The sequence below is a fragment of the Antechinus flavipes genome, chromosome 1 (assembly GCF_016432865.1).
Source record: "Antechinus flavipes isolate AdamAnt ecotype Samford, QLD, Australia chromosome 1, AdamAnt_v2, whole genome shotgun sequence".
In the NCBI taxonomy this organism is placed as follows: Eukaryota; Metazoa; Chordata; class Mammalia; order Dasyuromorphia; family Dasyuridae; genus Antechinus; species Antechinus flavipes.
The window spans coordinates 262,639,949-262,664,353 of record NC_067398.1 but is presented as its reverse complement, the minus strand read 5'-3'; the positions used below and the strand labels follow the sequence as shown (position 1 = coordinate 262,664,353).

The window sequence follows — 24,405 nt, the reverse complement described above, 5'->3', positions numbered from 1 at the left end:
CTGCCTAGAGAAGCCAGTGCTGAAGACAAACCCAGTTTCCTAATTTTACCTAGTAAAAGGTACTAATCCTACCTACTGTATTTGTAAAGCAAGCAATGATGCTAGGGAGCCACTGCACTAAGAAATGGTGATTTTGGTATTAAGCCCATCCCCAAGTCCCCATTTATCTTCTAAACAGCTGCCATTTTTGATCCAATGCAAAAAAGGCATAGTTTCAAGGCAGGCCACCACAGGTAAAGAACCTGTTTCTACCTGGACTAAACCATTTTTCTCTGCTTAGCACAAAAAGACTAGGGATAATAACAATAGCAAGGCAACAAGCAAAATACTGCTTCCTGGCTATTATTCAGGTGAGAGAAAATAGAGGGACATTAAAGTTTCTGGAAATTGTATCAGAATATGCTGTAGTTCTGCCGCTGCCCCTGTCCCTAGCTTATTGTGTTACAGTCTGTTACCTAGGGAATGGAGAAACATTCCTATAGAGCTCCCCTAGCGGACTAGAAAGAGTAAGGGAGAAAGTGTGACCAGAAGCCAAAGTCCTTTGGGATAAACATTTCTCCTAAAAATGAAGGACTGAGGATCAAAGATAGAAGGAAGTGATAGGTGAGTATGAGTATCAGGTTTGTGGATCCTGGAGACTAGAAGAAGCGTAGCAGGGTACACGGAAAGGCCAGCTGGTCAGGCTGCTGGGGTCTTACCTCAGCTGCCATCAGTGGCCAAAAAAGCAGCAACTATTGCCTGGAAAATGGTCAGTCACACCCTTGGATAAGAGGACAGTGCCCTTGATCATCATCACTGCTGGGGAGATATAGGTGGGTAGTTTAGTCATCTACTTCCTGATTGGGGTAGAAAATTTTTCTTGTCCTAATTGATTGAAATTTCTTCTAGAAAAAGGCTGGGAAGAGAAAGGAGAAATTCATCACCAACCTTCCCAAACTTAGCATAGTTGTCTAATTTAGGAAGTCTGGACTACTCATCTAACTTTTCAGGAGTCTCTCTACAACTCTCAAACTACCATTTTCCCCAAAGCAACTTTATAATATCCAAAAATTATACAATATTAGAAATTGAAAAGGCCTTAGATCTCATTTCATCTAATCCTGGCAAATTTTATAGGTAAGAAAACTTAGAATCAGAGAGGTGAAGTGACAATGGCCCAAGGCTCATATGAATATTGAGTAGCACTGAGATTCAAAGTTATGTCTTCTTATCCCAAGTCAAGAATTCTTGATACTATGGCAAACTGCTCTCAATGGCCTGTCAAATAACCCTTTCTAAGTTCTTAGTTAATAATAGGTTGTTTTTTTTTTTTTTTAGAGAGTTACTAATATCTTATTTTCATTTTTTTGTTTTGTTATTTAATTTTTTTATTTTGAAAAAAAATTTCTTTACAACATTATCCCTTGTACTCACTTCTGTTCCGACTTTATCCCTCCCTTCCTCTACCCCCTCCCTCAGATGGCAAGTAGTCCTATGCTTGGTGAATATGTCACAGTATATCCTAGATACAATGCATTTGTGCAGAACCAAACAGTTCTCTTGTTGCACAGGGAGAATTGGATTCAGAAGGTAAAAATAACCCGGGAAGAAAAACAAAAATGCAAATAGTTTACATTCATTTCCCAGTGTTCTTTCTTTGGGTATAGCTGCTTCTGTCCATCATTGATCAATTGAAACTGAGTTAGATCTTCTCTTTGTCAAAGAAATCCATTTCTGTCAGAATACATCCTCATACAGTATTATTGTTGAGGTATATAATGATCTCCTGGTTCTGCTCATTTCACTTAGCATCAGTTCATGTAAGTCTCTCCAAACCTCTCTGTATTCATGGTCATTTCTTACAGAACAATAATATTCCATAACATTCATATACCACAATTTACTCAGCCATTCTCCAACTGATGGGCATCCATTCATTTTCCAGTTTCTAGTCACTATAAACAGGGCTGCCACAAACATTTTGGTACATACAAGTTGATAATAGTTTAAGGAATTACCTTCCTAGAAATAACAGAATCTCAAGAATCTCTTTTTTAAAAACACAAAAATCTCGGGCATTAATAACAGGCTAGTAGGATAAAGACAGGCAACTACCCAATTAAGAAGCCAGTCTTTTTTGTTTGTTGTTGTTTTTTGTGAATCTGAGCAGACTGCAATATATAACTAATGAAGAAAAACTGGAATAAAAGAAATGGATGGCAGAAATAGAAATGGAAGATGGGCTGACCAAAGTCAAGAAATAACAAGAAAAGGAGAAATAGAGGAAGTCCCTTAATTTTGGGGGGAAATTCCTATGCCAAAATTATGGAAGGATATGAAGTTATACAGGAATAGATAGGTGGCACAGTAGATAAAATATTTTACCTGGAGTCAGGAAGACAAAAGTTAAATTAAATGTACTCTCAGACACAGATGAAGATATCATTTAATTTCTCTCTGCCTCAGTTTCCTCAATCACAAAGTGGCAGTAGTCTTTACCTCCCAGGGTTATTATGAGGATCAAAGACATAACTTTGTAAAGTGCTTTGCAAATCCTAAAATACCATATAAATGATAGCTATTGTTATTATAATCTACATCAAATTTATCAAACAGACATCCTGGCCCCCCAGTACTACCGAATGTGACCTGAACCAGATTAAAATGTAATTAGAAAATGTTTAACAGATAAAAATACAATAGAATAGAGATACTGGCAAACAGTTTAAGTCAATATGCACCCTGTAGAAGGATTCTTATGTATGGTTCAGTGACCCCTTTTGACACTACATCCTTGGAAGGAACATTCAAACATGAGCTCCCAGATCCATTCAAGTTTCTGAGTACCTCTTCTCAAACCCACTTTCAGTTTCCAGGCCCCTGAACATTAGTCTCCATTGAACCAGTGCTGTGACACTTGGACTGCATTCTCAGGCCTTCTGTAGCCCCTAATCTCCAGAAGAACCTCTCAACAAGACTTCAAAGAATACTAAATTAGTTTATAATGATGCTTCATTGGCCTTTTGAATGGTCCTTTCCTCCCTTTCATCAAACTCCTGACCCTTAGCTTTCTAAGACCCCTCCCAAAATGTGGTTCCACACTGCCTGCTTTACTGAAGTATTTCATACTCTAGACTTATCTGTCCTACTTTACAATTCATACCCTCACAAAATCTTCTGTCTTATATAATATTCCTTCAGACTTGCTTTTCAACTAGCTCATCTAAAAAGAAGCCACTGATGGCTCAATGTTTTGCCCTCCCTGTAATATGTAAATTGTAGCCAAGGCTGTCAATGCTTTAAACCTAAGGACCTGAAGTGATTAGTGCTCAAATTTTCAGACTCATTGAAGACCAGTGGGAATAATATTTTTAGAAAAGTGACTTTGGTACCCTTGAAATCATATCAACTAAGCATCTTCCATCTTCCTCTATGTGTAGAGCCAATCCTAACTCCATCCTTGCCCTTTCCAATTCCTGCTATAAGTGTATTTTGAGACTGAACATCTTATTTTAAAGCTACCATTTCAAATGATGTCCTCTTGTTCTATACCTCCTCCTCTGTCACTTTTTGAATTTTAAAATGACAGAATTTCACTACTTACATCTCAAATGGTAAATTGTAATTTTTAGTTCTTTCAAGGCAGTAACAACATCTTTCAGTACTAAAATTAGGGTTGTGCTAAAGCAACCTTGAAGGGGACTATTGTTCAATTTTCAATGTCAGTATTTACAACTCAAGAAATCAACAAATAATACAAATAAGTGTTGGCTTTATTGTCCTTTTGATTATCTAGAATCAAGAAAGTGATGGAGAAAATGTTAATTTAAATTAAGTGTGTTGTGCATACAGCCAATTGTTATTTACCAGCACAGATCTAAGAGCTCCCATTGTTATGATGCTTTACAATTTTCCAATCATTTTCATGTCCATAATCTGATTTTGTCCTCCTTTAAAAAAAAAAAAAAAACCTATGTAAATATCTCCATGTGATAGCTGAAAAAGCTGAGACACAGAGAAGTAAAGTACTTGTCCAAGGTCTCATAGCAGATTAGCCACAGGGTTAGGACTAAAACCCAGATTACTTCCTGATCCAGTATTCTTGCTAGCTCCAACTCTACTTTTTATTTAATCTGTTGCTCAATCCCTCTTGCCATTTCTACAAATTGGTAGGTGATATGAGACTTTACATATAATGTATGTTTCTTAGTCAACTGTTATGAAACAGAGGTTCTGAGACTTCACTGGGCTTCCCAAGATTCCAATGGAATTTCAACTTTAGCAGTCCTAGCTTCCTGAATCCCACTTCCTTGCTCTATTGGTGAGGTGTTATTGAGTAATCCTTAGTGGTTCTCTGAAAATTTAAAATACCACAAGCATTAACAAAGAGATCCAAAATAAAATACTCTGTGGCATTGAATTTAGTGTGTTTTCTCCTACCATGATATTATTTTTTTCCTTTTTAAATGTTTTTTCTGGTTATACATGTATGTTGATTTTTTAAATACACTATTTCTCAGTGAATCATGTTAGCAAAGAAAAATCATAAGAGAAAAAACCATAAGAGAAAATAAAGCAAAAGAAAAAGAAAAAAAAGTGAACATAATATGTGTTATTTATATTCAGTCTCTAGAGTTCTCTCTCTGGATGCAGATGGCGTTTTTCTATCCAAAGTTTATTGGGATCGCTTTGGATCATTGAACTGCTGAGAAGAATCAAGTCTTTCATTGATCATCATTGCACAATCGTATGATGAGTGTGTACAATATATTCCTGGTTTTACTTGTTTTGCTCAACATCAGTTCATGCAAATCTTTCCAGGCCTTTCTAAAATCAGCTTGTTCGTCATTTTTTTTATAGAATAAGAAATTCTATTACTTTCATATACCATAACTTATTCATCCATTCCCCAATTAATGGTCATATACTCATTTTCCATTTTTTTTTTTTTTTTTTGCCAAAAAGAGCTGCTACAAATATTTTTGTACATTTTTCCTCTTTTATGATTTCCTTGGCATACAGATTCAATAGTAGCATTGTTGGATCAAAGGATACACAACAGTTTTATAGCTCTTTGGACATAGTTCCAGACTGCTCTTCAGAATGGTTAAATCAGTTCACAACTCCACCAACAATACACCAGAGCTCCAGTTTTCGCACATCCCCTCCAACATTTATCATTATCTTTTCCTGTCATTTTAGCCAATCTGAGAGTTTTGACTTGATATCTCAGAATTGTTTTAATTTGCATTTCTCTAATTAGTAATGATTTGGAGCATTTTTTCATGTGACTATAGGTAGCTCTACGATTCTTTTAAAAGAACTAAGGATACCCAAGGAAGTTCCATGCCACATGCCTTATTACAGAATGTTTGCCACAAATTGTATTAAATCATGTGCCAATCTTCCTTCATAGGGAACTATATCTTGGAGTATTCTAAAATGGCCACACAAACCAGAATTGGAGTCCAGAGTCAAGATAATGAAAGATTTCCACAAGATCTTAGGTAAGGAACTAGCTTACCTGAGTTTCCAAATGAAAAAAAAATTTTACTCATAAGAGGGAAATGAAATTATTTGCATTTTTGTTAAATAGCTTGAAATTTTTCCACAATACTATCATATGTGGAACAAAATATAAGAATAATATGTATTGGACTCCAAATGAGAGAGAGGCTAATTGCTAGTATACCACTTTATGAAAAGTTTTCCCCTTTAAACTGGCTTTGAGGCACAAATTTTAAGGACTGATTCATACATAGTGGAGTTTCTAAAGGATAACTGGGAGAAAAACAAAGCAAATAAGAAAATCTCAGGATTATGCAAAAGAAATTAAAATTCTCCAAGGTTACTCTGAGGTCTATTTGGAGGGATGAAGTATAGACAGGTTAAATTAAGAAAACAGCAAATTGGAATTATGAGCAATGACCAAATGAAATTTGTGTTTTATAGCATGAAAGGAAATATTGATGCAGACTTTAAAAGGCAGAAAACTTTGCAGCTGATCGATGGAAGCTCTGAAAAAACAAATAATGGATTATTGGTTTCAGACATCAAACAGACCCAGGACTTGGTAAAAAAAAAAACAAACAAGCAAACAAAAAAGTTATATAGCTAAGAAGAAATAGTTACAAATGCTTAGGGGGTTGGATATGAATGGAGGGTGGATTTGCTCAAAGGTCTTTCCTAAATGATATACCTCAATCTAGAACAGCTGGAAAGTTGGACTTGGCAAAGCAACATCAGAACATGTAGGACTAAGAAGAAGAGTATAATTAATTGACTAAGTAACAATATCAATATTCAAAATGCTTTGAATTGCACCCAAAGAAGGGAAAAGAAATAATTCCTCCCAAATATGTACAGACCAAGGGACTAGCAATATCTATCGCATAATTATGTACCTAATAAATGCTTGCTGCTGATTGACATGAAATTTGCAAAGTATAAGTTAGAAAAGATGGAAAATACAAAATGAAATTCAAAACCTTTTCCCATTTTTGTTTTGTTTTTCTGAGAAAGAAGATAGATTTTATTTTCATACTGAACATGAATAGAAATGGATTTTTTCCTTTAAATTCTTTAAAAAAAAAAACACAATCCTCTTAACAGAGGGAGACATATCTACTCATTTGAATTACTTTGTACATGAAAAAAAAGAGAAAATCAGATTATTCTCTTTTATTAGAGAAGTATTTCCATTTTTCATCACTTCAGACACTCCCATCACAAGGTTAGAAAGACTAAAAGTCTGGAATGAGATAAAGCTCATGTCACATGAGAAACAGTTGAATGACTTCTGTATTTAAATTATACCAAAGAGAACATAAGAATGGAAAAAGAGGCTAACACATTCTGTGTTATGCCAGAGGTGCTTAATTGTGCTAAAATCGTTGGATTGGAGTTAAAGAGAGATTGATCTTTCTCCTTGAAAAAGAAAATAGTTTTGTGTTCAAAGCTACCCAACATTGAAAAGAACATACAGAGCTCCCAATCAAGGAAGTGATTAATCAGAGACTAGATGACCATCTGTCATTATCAAGGCTTATTTCCCCCATTAAATTGTAGGCTCCTTGAAGGCAAGATACTATTTCTCTTAAGAGGACAGTGATTGAACCTGTGATTTTATTGATAAAGAGCATTCCTCCTCCCAGTGAAGGTTATTCTGTACCTTCTATGAAACTTAAAATGTGGCACTAAGAGGACAAACAAGTGGGCACTAAGAGGCTAATTGATTTGCCCAAGGTCAAATAGATGTCCCAGGCAAGATTTGAACCCAATGTCTTCCTGCATCTGAGACCAACTCTACTATACCATATTGTCCTTCATCCCAGAATAGGCATTTAATAAATGCTAACTGATTGAGAGGTTGGAATAAATAAGCTGAAAGATATCTTCCAACTTAAAAAACAAACTGATTCTGCAAATGAGTTTGTTAAACCTGGTATCCTTTTTAATATATGTATATTGTGGTTTGTCTTTCATTCTTGAAGAGAACCAGGACATCAGGGAGATGATGCCCTGACATGCAGGTCAATTAGACTTAAGTGAGAGAGGCTGGGCAAGGTCACCTGCCTCACTTTCCCCTCCAGAGTCGTCTGGGTCCCGTGGAGATCAAGACAACTGGAGGGACCTAGGATATGGTGGGAGGCCTTGGCCTGAGGTCTTTAACAGGCCTCAGTTTGACTGAGGCAACATCCAATCAGTGATTAAGGCTGAGTAAGAAATGTGGCAGAGAATGGACTTTGAAAAAAAAGATCCGCAGGGTTTCTGGCCAAAACAGAAACAATTGCTATTTACATTCACTCTGAGCCAATCAGGGCCCAAACAATGACCAAGAAGGGCTTGACCTGGGATCTATTATTGGCCAATCTAAGAGAACCAGAGTGATTTGAGTTTTAAGTCTAAATCTTTAAGAAAGAAATCTTACATGCATAAGGGAGAAGTAGAAAGAAGAGTCATCTATTCACTTTATGTCCTACTGCCATATGAAGGCACTGTTCTATTTCTGTAGGGATCAGATCCTGAGGTTTAATCCATGGGCAATAGAGTCAAAATAGATGTATTCAGTAGTACTTCTTCAGATGTTGTAATGATGCATCCATGTTCAAAAGTTTCTAATATGGGAAAGATGAATAAATATGGGTAAGAACTCTACTATTCTCAGTATGTCAACCTCAAAATGTCATTCAAGAAAAGATCAGGTATATATTTGATACAGGCAATCAAACTTACTTGTGTTCACAGGCAGTCTATTGATGATAGATGGAAGATTTATCAATATGTGCATTTTTGTAATAATCAAATCTGTGACTGGTATGCATAAAATTCTCTGGCTGAGATGTAAATATAACTTGTATGTGGCACAGTAGAAAGAGGAAGACCCAAATCCTAGTTTTCAACTTTGCTGTGTTAATTAATTGGAATAAATTACTCAAGAAAGTAATTTAGCTGCCTTTTCATTGTCAATAAAATGAAGTATATAGGACCATTTTTAGTAATGTTATTCTGTGACTTTTAAGAAAACTTGTAACTTAAGCAGATTGGGACTTCTAGTATACCATGATTTCAGGTTGCCATTTCACCAGGCTCTGAAACCTCATTTTTCTAAAACACCTTTTAGAAAGGCAGGACTAGGGACATGCAAGAACTGGCTTCTAGGTTCCCAAAAACCTATTGTTAATTTTTCAATCTCAGCCTCATTACAAAGCAAGGCTTTATTTATTATTTTATTGATTAACCAGGTTAAGGAAAAAGATTGACAATGCTGATTAAACTTAAAAGTGAGCATGTACCACACATTCTTTTTTCTCCACAAAGCCCAATTGTTAAACATTTTCAGCCCAACTTAGCAGAAATAGTAGGCTCAACTAATGAGATCTGGTACCTGTAGGCTAATTAAAAAACATATAATAATGATAATAATAATGATGACTAGCATTTATATAGCACTTTAAAGTTTGCAAATTGTTTTACATCTATTATCTCATTTGAATCATACAATACCACTGGATAGGATGCACCTTGTCCTTGGATTCTTGACATTTCAATCCAACCCACCTGCAAAATGTAAAATCTTTTCAGTAGCAGGTAGCCAAAATTGTAGTTGAAGCTGCTATTCTTGCTGTACCCATGATGTGGGGGATGGAGTGGGAGGGAATGTCACATTTTCCCTTTACTTTAACCAGTTTGAGTAAAGTTGTATATGTCAAATAGAAATGAAATTTGCTCTACTACCTAAAGCGTGATGTAATTATAAATTGTTATTGTTAACTAATCAAAGAGTAAAATTTAAAATATCCCACACTTTTGAAGTATGAAGACATTCTAGATAAAGGCAGAGCACACAACCAAATTATTTCCAGAGTTTCTTTGCAGCTCCAAGATTTTTTGATGAGGTATAAAGTTAGTTACATTCAATTCAGGACAACATTCTAGCCAGAATATTTGTCAGTGAGTCATTTAGTCGTGTCTCACTCTTCGTGACTCCCTTTGTGGGGTTTCCTTGGCAGAGATACTGAAGTGGTTTGCCATTTCTTTCTCCAGTTCAGTTTCCAGATGAGGAAACTAAGGCAAAAGGGATTAAGTGACTTGCTCCAGGTCACACAGCTAGTAAGTCTGAGGCTAGATGTATTCTGGAAGCGTTTTCCTGATTCCAAGCCTACTGAACCACCTACCTGCTCACATTGTGTGTAGAGGGAAAGAAATAAATTCCAGAAATATAGTGGGGGTAAAAGTCAACAAAATCTGGCAAATAGTGTAGGATGTGAAAAGATAAGTGAGACAGAAGACTCAGAGATAATGCTTAAATTTTGAACCTGGTTTATTTCTGGGATGCTAAAGATGCCAACACCAGAAAATGAAGTTGGGAGAAGAGACAAGTTTCAAAAGAAAGTTAATTGGCTCAGCGCTGAGTTTGAGGCACTAACAGATAAGCAGACAAATGGAAATTCAGGACTAGAGCCAAAACCTGGAGCAGGAGATATGGATTTTTGAGACATCTAGTTAGAAATCACTAATAAACCAACAAATATTTGTTAAGCTACTGTATAGTAGATACTATGCTAAGCACAAAATAAGAGTTAAATGCTTTAGACAAATCAAGGAGAATTTAATATTAAGAAAAGGTCATTTCATATATCAATTAAAAGAACACTGATGACCTCAAGCAAAAAAGGTAGAACGATAGGATCATAGACCTAGAAGAGATCTTAAAAGCCATCAAGCTCAATCTCCTCGTTTTACAGATGAAGAAATTGAGGCCCAAGGATATTAGCACTTAAGAGGAAGACAAAGTGAAAGGGACTTTTTTAAATTGTCTTTAAGACAGGAGAGACTGAACATGTTTTTAGGCAGCAGAAATTTGGCTGATAATAAATGGAGTGAGTGAAAGACTAAACTAATAAGAAAAGCTTAGTCTTGACAAGGAGTAAGACCATCTCCTCGTCCACAGCAAAGATCAAAAGGATGAATGAATATAGATCTTGAAGTGTGGAAATATCTTCATATCAAAATAGATGAGTTCCTTTATTAAAGAAATGGAAGGTGGAATCAAATTGGAAATTTGAAGAGACAGAAGGATTAGATCAAGTTCTTTGAGAGTGTTATGAGGTGTTCAAGGAGGATTAATACCTCTGGTGCTGTATGTATACCTTTGTGGTATTCAGCTCTCACCTGTGACTAAGCTGTAACATGCACTAACAGGTGGACTAAACTAAGCTGAGGATAACCTGTGGACCTCCAACTCATTGGTGAGTTAGGAGATGTCTAACCCAAGCATGTGAAGACTTCTTCCAGTGGAATAGGTGGACGAGGACAATTTGTTCAGTGGTCATGAAAGCAGCTGAAACAAGTGCTGTGGATCAAGCTTTTAGAGCTTGATCAGACATTAAAGACTGCAAGCTCATCCACTGCATCCTGGACCATCGCCAGCTGTCTTTACTTTTGTCTGGCCACTTGACTTTGCTGACTCTGGAAGAGAGAGTGAAGCTGACAACTTAATGCAACTTGTCTTCCTTAAATCTAGTTCGTGTACAAGTCAAGACATTGCCCTACAGTGTCATTGATCCTCTTCAAAATGAAGGACAACAGAATGAAGAGTTTGATAGAACACTAGAGACAAAACAGAGGACTTCTGTGGCAGTAAAGACAAGATTGAAATCAGATAGTGTGAGTTTGTAGTGTTCACACTCAGCAAGGTTTCATGATTTCCTCCCAGGACTTGGTAACTCAGAGTAGGAACAAAAAAAGCAGATGATGAATGTAACCAAGTGTCAGGGATAATTTAGCAGGTGGGAAAACTGGAGGAATTCCAAGGTGAAGAATAATGTCTTGTTGAAATTCGGTCAAGACTGGAAGGAGGAAAATGTGACCTAAGCACGAGACACCAAGGAGAGATTGAATGCCTTCAAGTTAGGTATTCCTCATTACAGGAAGTAGTAACTCAATGGGAAAATTGGAAAGACAGGAGGTTATAATGAGAAAGGAATTTCATAAATTTAGATCTTGATAGTCTAGCCTCATGCATAGTAAGTACTTCATAAATGTGAACTGAAATGAATTAATTCATTTAGAATTGGAACAATTTAAAGTAGAGAACCTTATAAGTGGCTGAGGTAGAGTACAATATAGAATCAAAATATTTGAGATAATAATAGCATTTATACAGAACTTAATAGGGGGCAAGGACTATGCTAAGCACTTTGCAAAAACCTCATTTGATTTTCACAACAACCCTAGACTTTATTTTGATCCCCATTTTATAGTTGAGAAAACTGAGGCAGGTCTAAAGTTCACTGACTTGCCATTGCAGCTAGTAAATGTTTTTTTTGATTTGAACTCTGCTGCCTACCTGCCTCCCAAGGGCTACCTAGCCCTCTAGGGCCAAGGAGAACAAATCAGTATCTCTTCTACTTGACAGCTTTTCAAATACTCAGACTGTTGCCCCTCTTCTCTTCTCCAGGCTCAACCTCCCCAGTTTCTTCAATTGATGTTCATATGACATTAATGGGAAGCTCTTCAGCATCCTGTCCTTCTCTGTTATGTCCCATCTCGTTAATGTCCTTCCTAAAATATGGTGCCCAGAGCTGAATAAATTATTCCAGATAATTGACTGGAACAAAGTTCAATGGGGCTATCAGCTCTCTAAAAGAAACTCAAGAGTGCATTAGATTTTATTGCTACCATATCATACATTACTATCATATCATACTGTCTATGGATGGACAACTCATAAATCTGGTCCATTAGTATATGTGTCTTGAACAGATGCTATACATGGACAATAAGCTGTTCCCAGAATTGAACAGGAAAAGAGCAGGCTAGATTGTCTTTGGGAAATTCTGCCATGCTTTTAGAGACCCTGAGTCTTTCCCTGAAACAAAAGCTCCTTTTTTAACAATGTTTTTTGGATGTTTTATGAATATGAGTCATAGATTTTCATGATCTCTGAAGAATAAAAGTTGAGGGTCATGAATGACCCAATGGACAATGAAGAACCACATGGCAGGTGTGAATAGGATATAACATATCAGTCAGGAATTGCACAAAAGGAATATAAAGAATGTTATTAGAGACATTAAAAATGTATGAATAAAAAGAATGGCCAAAAGTGATGGACAGCCCATGAACTCCATTTGTATCCACTCAGCATCAAGAGGACTGTTAAGTGAAAGGTTTTTGGAATATTTTTGGGAGAACATGCACAAGAATTACTCAGGATGTGAAAATGAATTGGCTTCAATCTTCAACCTTGGAGAAAGCACTTATATTGATGATTAGTTAATTAAGTGACACTTATTCATCACCTATCATATTCCAAGCACTAGGGATACAAAGGCAAAAATGTTCCTGCTTATACTATATTGGAAGAGATAATTTGTACACAGTTGACTATAGCCATATCATGGAGAGGGAGGGAATTATGATGTATGAAGAAGAAAGCTAAACTGTTTCTCCCTGGGTAGAGCCTCTCCTTTCTATCCACTTCCCTTCTCTTTCCATTGGGAATGAATTTTTCTCTACTATCTTCCCTGGACTACCCTCTACAAAGGGATTTCCCTTTGAGGCTGTGTGGAATAAAGCAATGGGAAGGCTATATGACCTAGACAGAAACTGCTTCTGCCTTCCCTTCCCTTTCCTTCCCTTCTCTTCCCTTTCCTTTCCTTCAAAGGGAAAACCTTCAACTCATGCTTTTGCTTTACTTTGGAAAGTTATGGAATATAAAATCATTTAAGATTCTCCTTAATTCCAACCAGAGCTTCCTTGCCAGAAGAAAAAAGAGAGGGATCCTGACATTTCCAATAGAAAGTGTATCTTCTCCTATTCTCTCTCAGCATTCAATGCCTGTTACTGTCCTCCCCAACTCCCTACTCCCAAGACTAAAAAAGATACAAAAAGAAACTGTTAAGGTTGAGCATACTTTATCATTTAGTAAGAGATATAAACACTAAAAATCAGGTTTTAATGTATGCTCTCTCCTGGCTTGCAGTTTGGGGTGGAACAAGGACATTATAAAAGGGGAAGGGGAAAACAGGCAAATACTGCATTGTATTGTAGGGTCTCCTAAAAGGAATGCTCCACCCAAACATGCTCTGCCATCTCTAACAGCAGTGGTATGTATACTGAGGCAGCTCACACCCCCTCACTCATCTTACCCCGCCCTATCTCAGACCCATTTCCCTCAATTTTCTGTTCACAAATTCTTATCAGAGCAGTCTTTCTAACAACACCCACCCCCAAATTTATATACACATCTTAACTTCAACAAAGTTTCTCAGGACAAAAACCGGAACAATTAATCCTTTTGTCTCGTGTAGTTTTCAGCTGTGATTTCTTGAAATATAACTGTAAAGCCAAGCTTTGATAAGTCACTGGGATTCAAATGAAGCTACTTGACTTTTTTTACACAAATCTCACTGGTCCTCACCAATTAGCCAATAATAGGTCCCAGCCCAAGCCTCACTTGCTTATTATATGTGTTCTGATGGTTGGCTGAGAGAAAGTATAAATAGCAATTATTTCTGTTCTGGCCAGAAATCCTAAAGGGCTTCCCTCTCAAACTGATCCTTCTGTGAAAGCAAATTAGGCCATCTTTTGCCTCATTTATTACCCAGCCTTTAACTACCAAATGGGGATTGTCTCAGACAAACCGAACGTGAGAAAGACCTTAATTTAAAAAGGCCACGGCCTCCCTCTGCATCCAGAGCCATTGCTAGTGGTCCTGACCTAAGTCTTGCCATTGGATTCAAATGACTCTAGAGGATGGAGTGAGGAGTGAGGCTGATGATTTTGCATAGCTCTGCCTCCCTTAAATCCAATTCACTTGCAAATCAAGATATCACTCTCCTGATGTCATCGGTGGTCCTCCACCCAGAACAAAGGGAAAGCAACACTTTCTAAGACATGATACCTCTTTAGTAGGGACAGCTAGGTAGTACAGTGGAGGTGCTGGACCTGGAATCATCTTCCTCGGTTCAAATGTGGCCTTAGATACTTACTGGTTGTGTGACTCTGAGAAAGTCACTTCACCCTGTTTGCCTCAGTTTCCTCATCTAGAAAATGAATCAGAGAAGGAAATGGCAAACCATTATCTTTGTATATTTACCAAAAAAACAAAACAAACAAACAAAAAAAATGGGATCACAGTCAGATACAACTGAAAAACAACAAAACCTCTTGAGTATGTGAAATATGACGTATATTCATATATATGTATACATACAGATGGATACAGATATACACAGAACATTACAGAAATAGAATTTTTTTTAGACCCCCAACACCCAGCACAGTCCCTGATCCATAAGCACTTAGTAAGAATTTGATTAACTAACGGTGTCCCTGGGAAAGGATGGTGTGAGCATGCAGGATTCCCTCTCACAGAATGAAGTCTTCATGTGTCTGATTGGTTTCTCTGTTTGTCTCAGTAATACCTTTAAAAGGCCAAATACAAGTGGGTAACCCAAATATATAAATTGATTGCTTCTACAGCAGATAAGGAATTCATATTTGGTCAAAAAGATTTCATTAACTCCTGAATAAATCCTCACTGATCTCTCTAATGAGGATCCAAGACAATGCTCAGTCATAACCTCTATGCACCTTCATGATTCTTGAGAATTTCTCATTCTTCCCAGGTTGCCTTGCCCTGAAGAAATTTTGTCCCTAAGCCTTTCTCTGGAACTTTTTGAAATTTACTCTTCCAAAATCAAAGATTCATGTCAAACAATGTCCAGGTTTCTTCTCTTCTTTCTACCATTAACACTAAGACATAATGGTCATTTCTACCTCTGCCCCTAGGTTTCCATCATTTTTATTTCAACAACTGCATCCAAAAAAGCAATTTCTCTTAATGTTTTCTCCACATTTTAAGGATTAATTGTCATTAAGGCCAGCCAAGAATATATTAGCAGCTCTGATTTTGGTAGAGTTGTAAGAAATGTCTAGATAAGTGAAGTTCCCAATTACTCCTATGTTGTGTGTTTATGGCTGAGTTGTAATCTACTTCCTGAATTCTTCAACTATTTCCTTCTTCAGATGGGCTTTGCCTGCTACGGCATCCTCCACTCTGGTTTTTGGATTACTTACATGAATACATCTTTTTTGTTAATGTATGGAAGAGAACAAAAAGGCCAAAAAGAATCACAGACTAGTAGGAAAGCTTTCAAAGTTACATGTTGAATAATATCTAAAAAGAATATGAAGCTTTTCTGTTCCACTATGAACATGGAAATACCCATTGGCTATAGCTGTTTGATTTCCTGAGACTGAGGAGTCAACTCGTGCCTAGGTTAAAGCTACCTTCAGGGCACCTAGATGATGCCATTGAGCACAGAGCGCTGGGTCTGGAGGCAGAAAGATTCATCTTCCTGAGTTCAAATCTGGCCTAAGACACTTGCTGATTGTGACTCTGGGCAAATTACTTTGTTAAAGTTGGAAAGGGAACCCCAAAAGATTGGGATCACAGACCAGTGTCTCAAAAGAATTTTCAGGCTTAAACCCATTTCCTGGTTAAGGGGCAAAATTTATTGTCATTGTAATGCTATTACAAGTGGTCTAAATTCCAAGAGAATCCAAAGAAACAGGAGCAAGGAGACACATTTATCTAGTTCTTCATGTTATAGATATGCTCATTTTACAGCCCAGAGATAGGACCAGGAGTGGTCTCTGAATAGATTTATCATTATTGTTTCAGGAGTTTAATCTGTGGGACTATCCTGAGGCCAGAAACTATCTGACAGTCAGCAAAGAATTGAGGAGTGGTCTAATCAGAATCAGACAGATTGTTGTTCTTAGATTGGGTGTGGGAGTTTCCTGAGGCAGACCCCAAAGCCAGAAGAATTAGAATCACTGACATTGGTAGAACAGAAGCCCCCTAAAGTCAGGGGACCTCAAAATCATTGCTGTCTCTCCTAGAAGCTACATTACATCAACTTCATTCTGTTTGCCTCAGTTTCCTCATCCAGAAAATGAACTAGAGAAAGAAATAGTAAACCATTTCATTATGCTGAGAAAACCCCAAATAAGGTCACAAAGAATCAGACATGATTGAACAGTACCAAGAACCTACTTCAAAGGACTATTAGGATAAAATAAGACCCAAATGGAGTCCCAAAGAGATGGATACAACTAAAGTTACCTTCTGCTGTGTACCAGGTCTCTATCCTGGACAAAGAACCATGACAAAAGGGAGAAGAAACTGGCTCTGAGTGAGGTTAAAGATTCATTTTCCAACCTAGTCTGAGACCTGGATTGTGGACCAAGGGAGCAGGCTCAGTTGTTTCCCCACTGTGGACATCCCCACTGACCACAGGCCCCTGTCTGTCTCCCTATACTGACCAGAGATTGAAAAATGTCTGCTTTTTCCTTGCATTTCCCAATCAAGACTATATAGCACTCTTCCTAGGCATAGTTGTTGGGGAGAACTGGACTCTACTGCTTGTTCCTCCTCCACCATTTTTGCTGGTCTCTCCAATGCCAGCTCTTCCCTTGGAGCCAGCCCTCTCTTGCCAATGCTTAGGAAATTTCTCAAAAATCCTGTTGCTTGGATGCCAAGGAAGGTGAAGACACCAGCTGCCAAAGCTGGAATCTCTTCAGAGTTTTCATTACTCATAACGTCATTGCTAAAAAAAGGAAACAGAAATATAAAGGCAACCAGAGGCCTCAGAAAAAACTCAGCTAGTTACATTCCACATGGGGAGCAGTAGCCCTCACTGTCATCACTAAGTTTAGGGAAGAGCCATCCTTTACCCCTCAATGAATTTACATCTTGTCAGCCAGAGGGCTGCCTCCAATAAGGCTGCCAGTCAAAAGTTGACTTTTTTTTTCTGCTAGGTATGGGTACTCAGTGTTATCAGCTTATCAGTCATTTAGAAGACTCTCAGAAAATTATATGTGGCCTAAATTGCCTCCACCACAACATAGTAGTTTAGAAATAAACAATGCTGGGAAAATGAAAGAATGAGCAAAGGGGAATGCCCCCATTACTCATAAAAAGGCAGGATTGAATCAGAAACTTCTTCTATACTTTCCAGCTCTAAATCTATACTCATCTACATAATGCCGTTTCTTGAAGGGCCTCAAATGCAGAGCAATGACATCTCTGGCATGTATGAGGCTGCAGACGGCTGAACTGTTCTACAGTTTTAATTAGACATTCTCCAGGGATATTTAAAGCTCATCTATATTGATGGGAATTATAACTAGTCAATTCTGGAAGCTCTGGTCTCAGCTCATGCCAGGTGGATTTTCCCTTTATTTTTGTTAGGGAAGGCAAAGCAGGATTACAACTATAGAACTCAATTCCCTTTAATTTGACAAATATGAGAAAGTTAGGATTAGTTCTAGCATGAATTCTTTGGATGAGTAACTTCTGAATGCCCTTAATAGGACACATTCTCACTTTAGCACTTCAGTCAATACCAGCCCATTGTCTGGGAACTAAAATGCAAATTCTTTAACTAAGGTCTGAATGCTTTCCACAATTCTACCCCAAATTACTTTTCCAACTTTGACAGTTTTTTCTACACAATATGTTCCTACAGAATTAGACTACTCACTTTTTCCTAACCTGATGGGGCCATCTCCTTCCTCTAGGCTTTTTTTTTTTTTTTTTTTTTTTTGGCACACAATAGCTCCCCTCATCTCGCTTATTGACTTCCTTTCTTTCAAGGTCTAGCTCAGGTGTCATCTCCTCCATGAAGTTTTCTCTGATCACTCTCAGTAAAAGGTGATTAATTCTCTCAGGTCAACCCATGTGACTTTTCCTAGGTAGTTAATTATTTTATAATATAGTTATTTGTATTTCTCAAACTCCTCCCCTTTGTTAGACTAAACTCCTTGAGAGCTATGACTATGCCTTTTTTTTCCCCTTTGGTCAAATGAAAGAAAATTTGTTAAAAGCTTTTAGCACAGTAGACAGCAGCATGTAGATTACTAATCTACTTAGACTACATGTAAATGTGTATTTTCTCCTCCCCTTCCTTGTGACCTTAATGACTAAAAGAGAGCATAAGCTCCCACTGTACATACTTTTGAATATGAAAAAGCTCTTGATTTGATAGCTCAAAGTGCCACCTTTGGCCTTTTTAAAAACAAAGTGTATCCTATCCAGATATGTCAAATTCATTCAAAGGTTCCTTGAAAAATGTAACAACAAAAATTTTATTCTTCGTTGTTCAATTGTTTCAATCTCTTCATGATGCCATTTAGAATTTTTCTGGTGAGGTTTGCCATTTCTTCTTTGGCTCATTTTATTTACTTTTTTCAATAGTATTGTTTTTCATCCATTAACATATCAAGAAAATTTTAGCATTCATTTTTAGCATTTCAAGATTTTTTTTTACAGATTTTAAATATTTCTCTTTGTAAACCCTCCTCTCTTCTGAAGATGGTAGGCATTTTATTTATACATGTGCTGTCATGTAAAGTATATTTCCATTATTAATCACAGTTGTGAAAGAAGAAACATAAAAAGAAAAAAAACACAAGAAAGAATAAAGTAATTTTAAAAATATATTTCAATCTTCAGATTCCTTCAATTCTTTATCCGGTTATGGATAACATTTTCCCTTGTGAGTCCTTTAAGAAGATCTGAGTCAATCATAGTTGTTCATCACACAATGTTGCTAGATACTATATTTTCCTAATTCTGCTCATTTCACTTTGCATCAGTTTGTACATCTTTCCAGGGTTTTTTTCTCCCCTGAAATCTGCCTGTTCTCCATTCTTTTTGAATATTATATTACATTGATGTACCACTGCTTGTGAAATTCAACCATTTCCCAATTGGGCATCCCTTCAGTTTCCAATATTTTATCATCACCAAAAAGACTACTATAAATATTTTTACACATGTAAGTCCTTTCACCCTTTTTAGGATAAAGACCTACTAGTGAAATTGCTAGGTCCAAGGATTGGTTGGTTGCCTTTTAGTCATAATTCCATATTGCTCAAACTACAAAACACTTTCCACACAAATTAAGTCTGATCTAACCAACTGGAAAAATATTAAATGCTCTTGGATTGGGCGAGCAAATATAATAAAGATGACAATACTACCTAAATTAATCTATTTATTTAGCGCTATACCAATCAGACTCCCCAAAAACTACTTTGATGAACTAGAAAAAATAACAACAAAGTTCATATGCAAAAACAAAAGGTCAAGAATTTCAAGGCAATTAATGAAAAAAAAATCAAATGAAGGTGGCCTAGCTGTACCAGATCTAAAATTATATTATAAAGCAGCAATTACTAAAACCATCTGGTATTGGCTAAGAAATAGACTAGTTGATCAATGGAATAGGTTAGGTTCAAAGGACAAAACAGCCAATAACTTTAATAATATAGCATTTGACAAACCCAAAGACACCAGTTTCTGGGATAAGAATGCATTATTTGACAAAAATTGCTGGGAAAATTGGAAATTAGTATGGCAGAAACTAGGCATTGACCCACACTTAACACCATACACCAAGATAAGATCAAAATGGGTTCATGACCTAGGCATAAAGAATGAGATTATAAATAAATTGGAAGAGCATAGGATAGTTTACCTCACAGACCTGTGGAAGAGGGAAGAACTTATGACCAAAGAAGAACTAGAGATCACTATTGACCACAAAATAGAAAATTTTGATTATATCAAATTGAAAAGTTTTTGTACAAACAAAACAAATGCAGACAAGATTAGAAGGGAAACAATAAACTGGGAAAACATTTTTACAATCAAAAGATCTGATAAAGGCCTCATTTCCAAAATATATAGAGAATTGACTCTAATTTATAAGAAATCAAACTATTCTCCAATTGATAAATGGTCAAAGGGTATGAACAGACAATTCTCAGATGAAGAAATTGAAACTATTTATAGACATATGAAAATATGCTCCAAATCATTATTTATCAGAGAAATGCAAATTAAGCCAACTCTGAGATACCACTACACACCTGTCAGATTGGCTAGAGTGACAGGGAAAGACAATGCGGAATGTTGGAGGGGATGTGGGAAAACAGGGACACTGATGCATTGTTGGTGGAATTGTGAACACATCCAGCCATTCTGGAGAGCAATTTGGAACTATGCTCAAAAAGTTATCAAGCTGTGCATACCCTTTGATCCAGCAGTGTTTCTACTGGGCTTACACCCCAAAGAGATACTAAAAAAGGGAAAGGGACCTGTATGTGCCAAAATGTTTGTGGCAGCCCTGTTTGTAGTGGCTAGAAGCTGGAAAATGAATGGATGCCCATCAATTGGAGAATGGTTGAATAAATTGTGGTATATGAATGTTATGGAATATTATTGTTCTGTAAGGAATGACCAGCAGGATGAATACAGAGAGGATTGGCGAGACTTATATGAACTGATGTTAAGTGAAATGAGCAGAACCAGGAGATCATTATATACCTCAACAACGATACTGTTTGAGGATGTATTCTGATGGAAGTGGATCTCTTCGATAAAGAGAGTTAATTCAGATCAAAGATGGACAGAAGCAGCTACACCCAAAGAAAGAACACTGGGAAATGAATATAAACTGCTTGCATTTTTGTTTTTCTTCCCAGGTTATTTCTACCTTCTGAATTCAATTCTCCCTGTGCAACAAGAGAACTGTTCAGTTCTGCACACATATATTGTATCTAGGATATACTCTTAACTAGTCAACATATAAAGGACTGCTTGCCATCTGGGGGAGGGGGTGGAGGGAGGGAAGGGAAAAATTGGAACAGAAGTGAATGCAAGGGATAATGCTGTAAAAAAAAAAATTACCGGGGCATGGGCTCTATCAATAAAAGTTATTTAAAAATAATAATAATTCCATATTGCTCTCCAGGATGGTTGGATCAGTTCACAACTTCACCAACAATGCAGTTTTTGGTTGTTGTTTTTAAATTAAAGCTTTTTATTTTCAAAACATATGTATGGATAATTTTTCAACATTGACCCTTGCAAAACCAACTATGCAGGGTTTTTTTGTTTTGTTTTTTCCTGAGGCAATTGGGGTTAAGTGACTTGCCCGGGATCACATAGCTAGGAAGTGTTAGGTATCTGAGGCCAGATTTGAACTCAGGTCCTCCTGACTTCAAGGCTGGCTGTATCTACTGCACCACCTAGCTGCCCCAACAATGCAGTTTTAATAATAAAACAGTTGACACATAGCCATTGAGGAATTCTAAAGAACGGGAGTAACAAATAACATTGAGAAGTTAAATGAGATGAAAAATTATAGCCAAAGGACTTCCCTGAATAAAGGAGAAAGCAAGGAAACTCTCCAGCATGTAGAATGGACCCCTAGTGGTAAACTTAACAACAGACTTGGGCAAGGATAGCAGAGGCTGGTCAGGTCAAACTGGATTATGATTTCCATTGTTGCAGAGAACTTCTAAACTGATGAGTTCAAACATCCATTAGACCATGAGCATCTCCAGTTCCTAGCACAGGCTTTAATAAGTATTTGTTGGTTTACATTGAATTAGTACATCTAAAGATGCTTTGAACTCCTTGAGCGTGGCAATCTTGTCTATTCTTTCTAAGTATTCTCTCAAAGAGCCCTGCATACTGTTGCCTGATTAATAATAGGATGTTTTATCTAGTTGGTTTTGGCATTTTGGCATCAGAGAAGGAACTTTGTTTTCAAAGAACCAGCAAACATTTATTGGATACTTTCTATGTGCATAGCATTGTGTTACATATTTGGGGGGTACAAAGAAAAATAATAAACAATTCCTTTCCCTAAAGGTTACTGCGAAGACAGGACAGAGTCACAAGAAAAGGTAACACAGGGAACAGATGGCAAATACCAAATGAATAATTTAGAAACGGTAATGGCTCTGTACACTAAGGCATGGGGTGTTACAGTTCATGCAATTCACTCAGAGCACATTTTTGAGTGATATTTCTGTAAGTACTGCCTTCCTGTGAAGTGACTGTGAATGTTTTCCTGGGCTTAGATCTAGACAGAGTGGGCAGTACCTGGGTATCACTGCAAAAGAAACCTGGGGAACTTCTCCACTCTTACCCTCTCCTTTAATTGCTAATTTGCCTCTGGCTTCATTTTTCAGAAAGGACATGAAAAAGAGCCTCAGTCCCCATCTAAGAAAGATTTAGAAGAATGGTTTGACACCCACAATTTAACACACCTGAAGCTTACATTGGTGGATCTTCTCAGCCAGGGCACAGTAGTTCTGTAAGTCTCAAATTAAAGAAAATATTCTTTCCTTCTGCCATCTCTAATCTCCATCTTCATACCCACTTCTATTCTTCCACTTTCCCCAGGGAGGCATGACAGTTCATAATAACATGTTCTTTCTTCAGGAACAAGAACAGCAGTATCATGCAAAAAATCCACTTTCCAATCAAGGCTGTCACTCTCTTTGAATCAAGACTTTCTGAGTAAGTATAATAGCCCCAGCAGCTAAAAAGTATGTGAAACATTTCATTTGAGAGATATTTTATATGTTGTACCTTTCCATCAGGTCTTGTGCTAGGCTCCCTCAAATAAATGACTCCTGGACGTTTTACCCAAGCAGAAATTTTTCTTGTTTTGTCCTTTAACTTGGATTGTTGACTAATTCAAAGGATTTGTATTATTTAATTCATTCAGTCAACATTGATAAAACACTTACTGTGTGTGCTAGGCACTATGCTAAGCACTGGGGATACAAAAATAGGCAAAAGACAGTTCATACCCTCAAGTAGATTACAATCTGAAATTACTATATTCCAACCACTTTAGGTGCTACGGATATAACATTGTGCTAAACAATACTCATTGGAAAGAAAGACCACTGGAAATGGTAGAATAGGAAGGGGAAGAAAGGGGAGAGATATGAGATAAATGGGGTTTCTTAGTATCGCAAAACAAGACAAAATGAATCAGAGGTGGTTGATGTAGAAAAATGATGAGGTTGGACTAGATAGCCACAGAGGTTTCTTCTAGCGTTAGGTCTAAAATCCTATGATTCTCTCCTTACTAAGTATCAATAAGTGGCAGGAAACCTGAAAAATAGAGAAGAGGGAGAAAATTCTGGGTGGGAAAAACAGGTTAACAGACAAAGGCTTAGCACTGGGAAGAAGAATGGTCTGTTCCTTAGGTGATAAAACAATCAGTTCTAGAAGAAGATTCTTCGTGTAGAAAATTGGTAGAACGTAAAATAGTGAAGACAGGGCCAAACTGTGAGATCTTGAATGCCAAGCTAAAGAAGTGAGACTTTGTTCTGTAGATAATGGGAGAAACCAGTGAAAGTTTTTGAATGGGAGAATTACACAATGAGAGCAATGTCTTAGAAAAAAATACTCTTTCAACTATGTGCAACATGGATAGAGGGACTATTCAACTAGAATATATGTGTGAAAAGCAGGAATAGAGAGGAAATGATAGGCCCAAAACATTTTGAAGGAGAACCTGAACAAATCTGGTGATAGGCTGTAAGGAGAGAGAAGAGTCAAAAATGACTTCAAGGACATTTCATCAAACCCTCCTGTAGAAAAGGTATTTTGAATCAATAAATGAAATAGTGTATTCCTTTTCGAAGGTAACTAGGGCAAATACATTAAAGCTGGGAGCATCTCCCATTAAAGTAAACTAAGTATGAAGAAGAAGGTCAGGGAGATAGTAAACAGAGCACTGAGAGATCAGAAGGTACGAGTGCAAGTTCTGGTGGGTCAAGTCACAAGTATTTGGGGCTGTAAAATGGAGATGATATTATGTCTTGTGCCAATCTCATAGATTTGTTCTTAAAAACAAATGTGACAAAGGAATGGGAAAAAACCTTTGAAAAAAAATTTAAAATGTGACATATAAGTAAAAGTCAATGGCAAGATTATTCACAGCTTTGCTTGTGTCTTGACAGAGCTATTGAAACCTATCAGCAAAGAATTCAGTGGCTCATGGAAGGCAGCAGGAAGGTAATAAAAACAAAAGT

General features: G+C 37.0%; 1 protein-coding gene across 1 annotated transcript in view; it reads left to right on the top strand.

Annotated features, from left to right (window-relative positions):
• Positions 1-518: 518 nt before the first annotated feature.
• Positions 519-24,405, top strand: part of VWA3A (von Willebrand factor A domain containing 3A) — an 88,378-nt gene continuing 64,491 nt past the window's right edge. The window contains exons 1-6 of the mRNA XM_052001211.1: positions 519-812; positions 5,396-5,486; positions 5,932-6,052; positions 22,543-22,667; positions 22,796-22,873; positions 24,334-24,388. Coding sequence (XP_051857171.1) covers positions 5,422-5,486; positions 5,932-6,052; positions 22,543-22,667; positions 22,796-22,873; positions 24,334-24,388 — 444 coding nt within the window. The 5' untranslated portion in view covers positions 519-812; positions 5,396-5,421. The remainder of the gene's footprint in view (positions 813-5,395; positions 5,487-5,931; positions 6,053-22,542; positions 22,668-22,795; positions 22,874-24,333; positions 24,389-24,405) is intronic.